Here is a 12,371-nt window from a genome sequence, read left to right as displayed (position 1 = left end):
TTGTCAAAATGTGTAATAATCATGCATGCAAGGATATTTAGAGATGTTTAAAACATTATGAATGTTGGGAAGAAATTGAGGAACTTTTCCAGTCGTAACAGAGGAAAGACACAGAAACTCTTAAAAAACCTTCAACTAAAACAGTTACTGTTCAGTGGAGCAACAGACTCACTAGAGTTTCCATCCTCTCATGCATCTCAGTCTCCACCAACCATTTATGAAACATATATGATATTGATTTAGTCTATGTGTTTCGCTATCTCCATCTCCATGATGGTCTCTTTCTCTCTTTGTGATTCATATGTGGAATTATTTGTAGTGTGTTTGTACTTGGATATGGGGCACAAGAGGAACATCTCTCCTGCTTTTTCCTTTGTGCTTGTGTCTTTGTTTACCGTTCCGTGTATATTTTGCTCTCAGCGCGCTATTGAGGAACAGAAGCATTTCACCGGATCTATAACGTGTGTGCTCTGTCAATGTATTCTGCACAGTTGGTTTATGGGATTTCATTGTGTAGAGCAGGGGTGCCCAATCCTGCTCCTGCCTGTCGACTGTCCTGCACAGTTCATCTCCAACCCTAATCAAACACACCTGAAGCAACCAATTAAAGTCTTCAGGATCACTTGAAAATTAAAGGCAGGTGTGTTTGATTAGGGTTGGAGATGAACTGTGCGGGACAGTCGATTGGCAGGAGCAGGATTGGGCACCCCTGGTGTAGAGTGTTTACCTGGAGTTACAGCAGAGCAGAAGCATCTCTCTGTTGTGCATAAGGACCTGCAGAAGAACGAGAAAGGCCTTGGCACGGATGACAGAAGACGGACTCTCCAGAGAGCGGATTATCTTCATAACAAAGTCCTGCAAAGAGGCGTTCAAGCCGTTAGCACAGTCTTGTTAGCGCACACGCGTCATTTAAATAGACCGGGAGGTCTCTGGACATTTAGTGTGGCATAAGCCCCAATTGTCTGACAGTAATTTGACAGGTGCTATCACTTACACAGCGAGGTGCTGGAGGGGATGGAAAAGCACCCCGAAATGCACTTGATATAAAACAGAGGTTAATAAGCTAATGAGTTCCACAACATTTAGTGGGCAGCAAATCAGGAGGAATTGATTAAATTTCACTATCAGCATAATTGGGGGGGGGGGGGGGGCTGTCAAAAGCAAAACAATCCGAAACATTAGGATTAACTACAGCACGAGAAGGGGAGTTAATTAATTTCAAACGCACCTACTGTACTCTCGGCATGGATCGTAATTACATCAACAGTATTCCAAGCTGCACTCTGAGATTGCAGCACTTCCTTACCCAATTAGCCTAGTCGCTCGGTGCTTCATTGAAATTTAAATTCTATGCTAGTCAATGTATGAATAAACACGCCACGTTCTGGACTTCTATTCGTCAGGGGAATTAAGCAGTGAAATCCACAGCAGTTTATAATTGGTCCGGAGGTGATCCACTAGGTTTTAGGCACTCAAAATATTTTTTTTCTTTCTTTTTTTCTAATATGTAGAGTCAAATTGGAAATTGACATGCAAATGAATACAGGTCAAAGAAAATTAGCATTGTTAATCTGAGAGGGCCTTGAAGGCAGTATACAGTGGCATTTAAATCAATTTCTACAGCCCATTTTCCAATTGATTACTGCCTCAGATAAAGAGCAAAACAGAGACGTACAATGTTTTGCTCGCTCCTGACACGCCACGTAGCATGCTGGGTAAATCTAAGACAAACTGATAAGTTGCAGCCAGTTTCTGAATAGGGGATTAAGAAATGTATAATAATATACTGTATAAGAATTGTGTGGGGAAAGAACTGGTATATCTGTAAATAATTCCTGATGAAAACTGGACATAACTGTTAAGGTTTCATTGCGATAAATGTACAGAAATAATGATTATGATTAACTAAAACTACACTACCATTTAAAAGTTTGGGGTTAGAAAGGCTGTCTTTAAAAAAAAGAAATTAATCATTTTATTCAGCAAAGATGTATTAAATTGATCAAAAGTGACAAATCTTTTGTAACATGACAAATATCCTTACTATTACAAATACAGTAAATGTGGTTCTTTTGAAATATTAATAAAAAAAATACTGGAAATATGTATGTAAATATATATTTAAAAATATTTATCATGGTATCCACAAAAATGTTGAGTAACACAACTGTTTCCAATATTTAAATAATAAGAAATATGCAACAAGTCAGCATATTACTGAGGTATGACACAAATAATGATTTATAGAGGATCATGTGACCCTGAAAAATAAAATAAATAAATATATTTAAAAATAGAAAACAATAAAAAAAAATCTTACCAGGCCCAAACTTTTGAATGATAGTGTATATACTACAGAATGTTATTATAAGAGAACGTTTTTTTTTTGTAGAAAGGAATTTTTCTAATATTTAGGGAACAACAGTGGCACAGAAATTACATACTTTAGCTTGAAATGTGTTTCATTATAAAACATAAATGATATCACTATAGTAATGAGTAAACAGTATGTAATGAAAAAAAATCTATAATTCTCATTTAATTTGAAACAATTGGAAAATCACAGACCAGAGTACTTCTACCTCCAGAAGTCAAGACTCGAGTGAAAAAAACCCCCCTCTTCTGCCAGTCTTTCTGCAGGTGTTACTAACAAAAGAAAGAATGCTGAGTGGCAGTGAGGCACAGTGCCTGTCAACGCAGCTGCTTCAGAACACTGTATAGTTGCTGAGACTAACAAAAATGGTCCGATCTTAAAGTTGTTGACCGATGAAGTGCTGCCAGTACTAAGAGCGATACAGGCTGTCAATAACAAAAAGCAGAGAGAGAGATGGCACAGGATGTACAAAGTGTGTGTTTGCCAAACTGAAAGAAATCAAAAACTTATTGGCAGAACTTGTTTAAAAAAAAAAAAAAAAAAAAAATCTGCACTATATGCAGCATTTTCTTCAAATTGGACATGCTAAACTACTGCTGCACGGTTCGGAGGGTTATGGTCAAACGTAAGAAAGAAAATGATCAGAATTGGGGTCAGTATGTACTGAACTAAACCGTTATGCATAAGGAGTTCAAACTCTGCCATTAAGCTTTATACATACTGGCCCATTTTATCACAAGTCACGTGCAGTAGGGGAGAATGGGGGCAATTGTAACGCTCTAAATTTCTTCAGTCACACTCCACACTCAGTGACACTTTTTTATTAAAATACTGTAGTTTCTCAGCATGATAAAAACATAAGCAGGGGATTTTAACAGGAGACCTAATACCACAGGTCTGTCACAACAGGTCAGATAATAATAATAATAATAATAATAATAATAATGGTTGCAAGTTAACAATTCAAATTTATTGATTTAATTTAAAGGGGTGGTATAATGCCCCTTTTTACAATTTGTAAAATAAGTCTCTGTTGTCCCCAGAGTGTGTATGTGAAGTTTTAGCTCAAAATACCCAACAGATAATTTTGTACGACATGTTAAAGTTGTCCCTTTTTGACGGTCAGTAAAAACGCGTTCTGCCTTTTATGTTTAAACCGAAGTCGGACAATGATGGAGAGACTGACAACATGTAGAATGCAACAACACGTTTCTGAATGGTTAGTTGATGAATTTATGTTGCTGATTTGGAGTTAACTATCTTCAAGTCATTGATTAGCATATTCTGTCATGATAATCTATAAATCGTGTGTTCGCTCGTGCATGGGAACTGTTGTAAGATGCCTACAGAGTGACATGCTATTGCATTTGTGTTACGTACGGTATTGCATGTGAAAAGACGGATGCGACAGCTTGAGCAGACTCACAAATGTGCTGTACTACAACAACTCTTCCTCTTCTCAGCATGGACTGCGTGTTCCCGGTTTATGTCAATTTTAGGGTTAGTGATGTCACTTACCCGGGAGGAATGTCCCTACCAGCCGGTTGTATAGTCCTTAAAACCGATTTCTTTAAAAGCAAATATCTTCCTTTGCTTTGAGCATTGTAACTTTGCAGATGTTGTTTATGCTCAAACAGCAACAATACACACTAACTAAAGTTAGAAAAGTGAAATCATAAATCAACCACCCCTTTAAACATTTTAGGTTGCAAACATTATTTTGAGTTCTATTGACATAATAATTTTGATCATTAAATTAACTTAATATTGTGTGTAACAAACTCAAATATCTGCATTAATTCTAGTTAAAAGAAAAACAAACCTTAATGAAATAGTCTTGATAACTTTATTAAAATTGGGAAATGGTTTTCTAGTTTCCAAAATGCTTTACACAGGACTGATAAAGAAAATAAACGTTCAAATTAGGTGTTATTTTATTTCTCTTTTAGTGAAAGGAAAGACATTTGAAAGAGTTTGTTACCTTGAAGTTTTTGTGCTTACCATTGTGCTGAAGAGTAGACGACTACATTGTAGGTAAACACTACATTGATTACACATTCATTTCCATTATACTGAATAGGCCAGGGAATTCTTTAAAAATGCACTGACCTCACAATGATTTTAACAAATCAACACCCACACACACACACATTGGGTTCCCACATTTTACAGGGACTTTCCATAGACCGAATGATTTTTATACTGTGCAAAATGCATATTCTATCCCCAAACCCTGCCCCTAAACCTACCAATCACAGAAAATGTTATGCATTTTTAGACCGTTATGCATCCCTTACACCGTGTCTACACCGGACACAACAGTTGACGTGTTGCATGGCGCAGCGCCGCAACAGCTAGAAGCTGTCTACATTGGACAGCTCTGCAAAGCAACCTTTGCAAATCCATTTGTCCTTCCTATGAGAAGTATCACGAGTGCTTGGAGTACGTCATAAATAGAACGAGTCATCAGTTTACCGTCAGGAATTTGTCGTGTCGTGCAGCATCCAGTGTAGACAAAATCACTCATTATAATGACTTCTATTGTATTTTGTTGCATCGCACCGCCGGCGTCCGGTGCAAACACGGAGTTAGTATGATTTATATATTGGTTCCTCATGATGACCAAAATATAAAAAATAAATTCCCACAAGGACAAGGATTTCAGATATTATAATCACATTTTGTCTCTATTATGTAGGGTATACCTGAACCACACACAAACACACTTTTAAAGAATTGCCTGGCCTATTCAATATTATGGAAGTGAATGAGAGGGCTTTTTTAAAAAAAACTCTTGCACTATGTCTTCGGAAGACTAATAAAGAGTGCTGTAGCTTTGTTTAATGACCAAAATTGAGTGAACTGGATCAACCATTTCACTGAAAAAGATCTGACTCAAAATTCATTCACAAATCAGACATTACTACTTGTCTTATGAACGTATGAAGATGCCAAGAATTTCAATGAATAATGACAGTCTGTTCATCACACAAAGATATCACATAAAAGCTTTATAAGACTTATAAATGTACAAACCAGGTACAGGTTTGGGAACCATTGCTTTATATTGAGTCATTTTGAATCTTGAAAGCCCTAGTCCCTGTTTACATTTGTTATATTGAAATGAGTGAAACATTAATACATTAATAGATTTATATTTTTGAGGTCCACATAAGGAAGCAAGTACCGGTAATACAGTGTGGTACCACACCAATAGGTGTGGACGATATACTGTAAGGGTGAGTTAATGACAAAATATTTATTTTGGGTGAACTACTGCTTTAAAATATTATGATTGCAACATTAATAAATCATTATTTCATTAAAGTATCTTATTGAACACATCAATAAGCCGATATTTTTGTAAAAAGTATTTTCCAACCATTTTAATGTTGATCTCACGAAGACTTTTGCTTTAAATGCCCATTATTCCTGAAAGCTAAAATAATGTGTATCATATGTAAAGTGACAGTATTACTTTGAAGTGGACTCGCATTTGAGAGACGTTTTTAGTGTTACAATTGCCTTAACCAACCATTACGGGGTAAAATGTAAGACTTTTTGTACTAAATGTGATATGACTTTTTCTCTATCATGGTACAGAACTGTATGTCTATTAATAGTCCAGTTTTTTTTTCCCTAATCAAAAGAATTAAAAAGAGTGAGAACTATAAAATCAGGATGAGGGAGAGAATGATGGCAAGAGTGAAAAGAAAAAAGGGGCAATGAAAAGAGTGTGGAGGACTAATAGTCAGCAGTAGAAAGAAAGAGAGAGGCAGAGAGCAGTGCAAGTTTAAGTGTTTGCATAAATGCACTCGGAATGCAACAAGGTGTGTAAAATCTGAGCGGTGTCCTTTGGGTTTGTTTGTACAGGAAGTAAAAAACACCATGTTCTCAGGACAATTGCACGGATTCTCCCCTGCTCCAAACTTAACTCAAAGAAATCTCACACAGGACTTCATATGCTAGAATTGCTGTGTGCAACTAAATTGTGGACAACACAACATGCTTGTCCTTTTCTTTTTCCCTACTGAAACTATTTTTAATGCTGACATTAAAAGTGAGAGGAAAGAGTGAATATTTTCTGATTGCAATAAAAAGAGAAAATTAAAACATCATTCATTAAGGTGCACGTTTCTTTCACACCACCACTTTATTAATATTTAAAATGTATAAAAACATGTTTTTATATTTCTGATAACCATGAATTATGCAGCTACGTCAAATTCCAAAACCTCTTCCTAAACATTGCCAAGGCAAATAAAGTATATATTTATTTATTAAGACTGTACACACTCACAGTCTACATTTTTACTTTAGAAACCTGCTATGATTGTTTGGAGAATGTTTGGTCTGGACCAGAGTTGGGTGTAATGCATTACTAAATAATTAATTTCTGTAATTGAATTACTTTTGCCATGACAATGTAAAGTAATTGCTCTAACTTTGACAGCCCTAATAAATATGCATGCATGCGCTTGTATGTACATACCCGGTCCTGTACCAATCTGTGGGAATGTGCTCCTGATGCTAACATGGCAGCGAACATAGTGAGCATGTGTTGCTGGACACGGCTGATGCCTGACACCAGGCAGCTGAGGATGCTGGGTAATCCCACCTTGTCAATCACGCTCTGGAAGGCCCCAGCAGATTGGCGTGTTATTTTACATAGAGCCTGGAAGGGCAGATAAATGTAAGAAGACAGGTGGGTGGAGGTGGGTTGAATACAGTATCTCTAATGCTGCTGCTTTTTCGTTACATAATATTATTTATGTATTTATTTGGAGGAATGTAATGTGAATGTCTTATTAAAAGGTTAAGAACCTTACAGTATAATAACAGCAAGTTGAGTTAAAGAAAAAAGAAGAATGTGTCAGTTGATTGCATGTAGGTCTGGAGTAAAAAATAATATAAACCTAACCATAACATCATGAACCATATATTTAAAGGGGTCATGACATGAGAAATCAAACTTGCCTTGAACTTTTGGCATAAAGATGGTCTTTGAACCATTAAAACATTCTGCAAGTTTCATAGCTTAACACTCTGGGGTTTGAGTTTTTTTTTAGGCTGGATCAGCTGGATCAAGTCGCTCCTTAAAATGAATCTGAAACCACAGTTGCGCTCTTCTTCTGAGGTAAATTCGTCCAGGATTATTCCTCACCGCATACCAAAATAATGTAAAGTAAATGAATCAGATGAAACTTGATGTGTTTTATCGAGTTGATGTGGCCGTTGTTTGCTGAGATCAATACCATATGCATAGCGCGTGGAGTCCATAGGCGTGCTCACATGAGGGGTAATGATCTACGGTATCCATTTTCAGACAGATTAGATAAACAGAGAATATTGGTTTTCATTTTGAATTAGATCATTTCAAAGTAGAATGGATATATTGCTCATGTCTGTGTGACAAGAATTCGCTGAGTTTTGTTTTATTTTTGTGACGCGCTTCAGAAAAAAGTACACAGAGACCGAGACGACAGAAAGCACACCCCCCTGTTTGTTTTCTTTATTTTACAAAAGCACAATGTTACGCCTCTCTGTTCTGTGCGTACACTGTTTGTAATACAATGACACAATAACCATAACGCGTTGTTCATTATAAAAGGGGGATTATGAATTATATTGAGAACGTCATACATAGAAAACATGCCGTAATGTACCCTGAGTGTAAACCTTAGACGCATTCATCGTGAAGCGTGCAAGCGATTTGCAAAGATTAATATAAATATTAATATAAAGGTTAATAAAACGTTACACTCACTTCAGTTCTTCTGGAGGTTCAGCAGGAACACGAATAGTTGGTACCGATCCTTTATTCAGGAGCAGCTTCTCAGCAAAACCAGCTTTACACTGACCCTCTTTTATAAAGCAGTCTGGTGTGTGAAATGATTCGCGGAAACATGAAAGCATTGACGTTGCTCGTGGGGAATATTCCCTTCGAAAACAAAACTCAGCCACTGCGTCTTCAGCGGTTCGGATTTAGGAACATTAAAATGACTGCTGTGTTCCTTATTGCACCCAAGAACAGAACACCACAATCGCTTAGACGCCATTCTGCTCATAGACAGTGCTCCAGCATATCAACAATGACCGCGCCAGTCCGCGCCGCGCAGACTATGATTGACAGCTCCCTCATGAGCGAGGGCGGGTCTGTGTTGAAACGCTGCTGTCAATCAACAATCGTGGGAGGGGCGTCCGACCGTGTGACGTCACACGGTCGAACGGCTTGATTTGAGACAAGGGAAAACATATAAGGAGATTAAAAAAAAAACACTGGATGGATTTTTATCATTATTTGATGGTTGTGTACAGGCACTGACAACACATATTTCAGTACAATAAACTTGTAAAAGTGCATGTACCATTATATGACCCCTTTAACGGTTGACATTTGCCTACAATGGATGTGAGTGTCACATCAGGTCAAAAGCAAATATAACCCATTGTACTGACAGTCTAAGCTGGATACAGTATACACATGCACATTCAGTTTCTGACATACTCTAGGCACTTGAGTCTGTCAACAACAGGACAAATGAAAGATCGCTTGCTTTGACATGTCCAGTTTAAACAGCTTGTTTGTGTCTCTGTACAGAAGAAAGTTCAGAAGGATCCCAGTGTCAGAAACATGTGGATAGTTTATTTTAATGGCGTTCCGGATCGCGTCATAGGAATATATGTTGTTCAGCGCATTTTGTTTTGTAAACGAGGCACAGTGTAACGCAGAGTTCGCAAAAGGAAATTTTGTTGAAAGTTGAGGCAGCTAACTGTATTGGATCTGACACAGCTGCATCACAAACCATAAGTCAATTATTTCATAATGCTTTGTCTCTAAATGATAGTTTTATATAGATAATGTTTTCAACATTATAAGTGAAACACAAGGAACATTTTAAAATCCAAAAAAATCCATGTCATGACCCCTTTAAAAGTTGATCATTGTTTTACGCAGCCACTGTAAACCTGTAGGAATATATTTACAATGATGCAAAAACATTAGACTTAAAAGTACTCCTTATTCTTCCCTAAGATGGGCTTCATTACAGCTTTCATCTGTCATTCACAGTCACAAATAAGTGGCTGAACATTCTGAATATTTCTGAACAAAGGCCCCCTTGCAAAATAAATAAATCATGAAAAACTAATTCCAAGTTGACTGGGTTGTTACACTCACAAGATATAGGTCAATTAGTCACTATGGTCCAAACCCAACTATATATTGGCCTATCTGCTAAACAAACAAAGATTCAAAGTTGTTTTGATAACTTATGGCAGGTTTTTAGTTGTAGTGCCTTAAATGAGCAGAATTGCACAAATTCATCTCAGAATGCCCTGTTGTCTATAGGTATCACGTTTCTTTATGTTCGATCTTTGTTTGGCAGATATTTAGCAATTAATCAAAATGAAAGACCTCCTCTTCAAACTTGCCTTGGCTTATATCTTCACAACACTTTGAGGAAACTAAATTATTTTGATAAATTTTTTATTGGGTCTTGAGATAATACGTACCAAATTTCATGAAAATCAGACCAAGAACCTATGAGAAGCTCAAAAAGTTAATTTTCTAAAAAATTTAAAAATGGCAGAAACATTTAATAGGCGGAAATTCCATTTAAATTCTAGACCATACGGTTGTGAAGATATGAAGACATAAACGGGCTTATTATAGCATCGAACATGAAAGACTCCCAGGACAGTTGACAGCCTTGGCATTGGCCCAATGGTACAAATAAAGAAGATAAGGAAAATCAAAAAACTTTTGTGCTTGGACCCCTAATCAATGACAATATGCAAGGTGGCTCTGATGTTACAATTTTTTATACAAATGTATTAAAAGTTTATACACTGTTTTATACAGTGGTGACACAAAGTCTAAAACAGCACTTAAAATCTGGAATTCAAAATGTAATTTGTACCTGGAAAATGTAATGTAAATGTAAAAATGTAATGTAACACAAAAATAAATGTAATGTAACACAAAAATGTAACCTTTGGTCTAATTACACATTGTTACCTAGTCAACAGTTATCTGAGATTTGTTTTCATGATTATCAAATGTAAATAGTTTTATCTCTAAAAACAGTTTAGCCTATAACGCTAGTATAACGCTAGTATATAGGGCATAGAGTAATGACAAATAAAAATCGCTTGTTAATACCACTAACAAGGCTCAAAATAGCCCCACACTAACACGGTAGCATAATGAGGGTCCCTACCTCCAAACCGAAGCATTGAGAACTTTTGTCAGTGTCCAGACAGTTTAATAAGAAGATATTTTATACATACAGTCAACTTCGCGTATACAGGCAGAAGCCATCTTTGAAAAACAGTCTCTACCAGTTGATCTCCGAATGCCGATCCAAGTGCGCTGGTGAGATGTGAAAGAACTATAAGTTGTGATAAGGTGAGCGCGAACAGTAGGCTTGGATCGGCCTTCGTAGATCGACTGGTATGGCGCTTTTCCACTACACAGTACCAGCTCGCCTCGGCTCGGCTCGACTCGCCTTTGTTTGGTTTTCCACTGTGTAAAAGTTGTACCTGTAGCTACCTGCTTTCGGGTACTTTTTTTCGTACCACCTCCGGCGAGGTTCTAAGCGAGCTGAGGCGAGCTAAGGCGATACTAAAATGTGACGTGAAAACAATGCCGACTGCTGATTGGTCAGAGAGAATCGTCACTATCATCGTCACGTCATCATTGCACGCGCCAGATGGAGTATCCAGAATAACCCCGCCATTTTTAAATAGTTTGGCCAGAGTTAGTTACTAAACTTACTACTATTATTATGGCAACTCGGAAGAATACGCCGTGGTCAAACGAGGAGGTGCAGACATTCCTTTGTTTGGTTGCCGAAGAGAAGATCCAGCAAGAGCTTGATGGGGCAACGAGGAACGAAAGGCATCGCTATGACGACCGGGTACTATTTGTGGCGGTACTTTCTGCAATGGAAAACGGAGCGAAAAGCGAGCCGAGTCGAGGCGAGCCAAGGCGAGTCGAGCTGGTACTGGTAATGGAAAAGCGCCAGTAGAGACTGTTTTTCAAAGATGGCTTCTGCCTGTATACGCGAAGTTGACTGTATGTATAAAATATTTTCCTTATTAAACTGTCTGGACACTGACAAAGTTCTCAATGCTTCGGTTTGAAGGTAGGGACCCTCATTATGCTACCGTGTTAGTGTGGGGCTATTTTGAGCCTTGTTAGTGGTATTAACAAGCGATTTTTATTTGTCATTACTCTATGCCCAATATACTAGCGTTATACTAGCGTTATAGGCTAAACTGTTTTTAGAGATAAAACTATTTACATTCGATAATCATGAAAACAAATCTCAGATAACGGTTGACTAGGTAACAATGTGTAATTAGACAAAAGGTTCATTTTGCGCCGGAGTTCTCCTTTAAAGTGATGAGAATGATGATACTCACAGATATAGCGCTGACCCTGAGTGCATCCACTGTGGAGTGTGTGAACAGAAACCAGAGTGCAGGTCCCACCTCTGCAGTGATGAATCCCTGGGCGTATTGAGACTCTCGGCTGCACACATTCTCTATGATTTTGGCAGCCATGTGGTTCACCACCAAGTCCTCCTGAGAAAAACGAATCCCCCATAATTCATGAACATTCAGCTACGGTGTAAATCAATATGCACAAAAGTCTGCCAACATACAATGTGTTACCAAGCACCTGATGAGCTCCAAATGACAGAAAAATGGGTAACAATAAAGTTTCATTTGCTAACATAAGTTAACATATTAACTGATATGAACTAACCATGAGCAATACATTTCCTACTGTATTTGTTAATCTTTGTTAACGTTAGCTAAGACAAATACAGCTGTTCATTGTTAGTTCATGTTAGATCACAGTGCATTAACTAATGTTAACAAATACAACTTTTGATTTTAATAATGTACCGGTATAGTAAATGTTGAAATGAACATTAACAAAGATTAATAAATGCTGTAGAAGAGCAGTTCATTATTAGTTGATGTT

General features: G+C 37.4%; 1 protein-coding gene across 2 annotated transcripts in view; it reads right to left on the bottom strand.

The window, feature by feature from the left end:
- Positions 1 to 723: 723 nt before the first annotated feature.
- The window catches only part of LOC130071640 (serine/threonine-protein kinase ULK4-like), a 73,699-nt gene continuing 62,051 nt past the window's right edge, over positions 724 to 12,371 (bottom strand). For both annotated transcript variants that reach the window (XM_056236504.1, XM_056236502.1), the window contains exons 20-22: positions 11,804 to 11,965; positions 6,867 to 7,049; positions 724 to 855 (exon numbers count right to left, since the gene is read on the bottom strand). In XM_056236504.1, coding sequence (XP_056092479.1) covers positions 724 to 855; positions 6,867 to 7,049; positions 11,804 to 11,965 — 477 coding nt within the window. The remainder of the gene's footprint in view (positions 856 to 6,866; positions 7,050 to 11,803; positions 11,966 to 12,371) is intronic.

The sequence above is a fragment of the Rhinichthys klamathensis genome, unplaced genomic scaffold (genome assembly GCF_029890125.1).
Source record: "Rhinichthys klamathensis goyatoka isolate OS25496 unplaced genomic scaffold, OSU_Roscu_1.1 h1tg000449l_1, whole genome shotgun sequence".
In the NCBI taxonomy this organism is placed as follows: Eukaryota; Metazoa; Chordata; class Actinopteri; order Cypriniformes; family Leuciscidae; genus Rhinichthys; species Rhinichthys klamathensis.
This window is presented reverse-complemented; position numbering and strand designations above follow the sequence as displayed.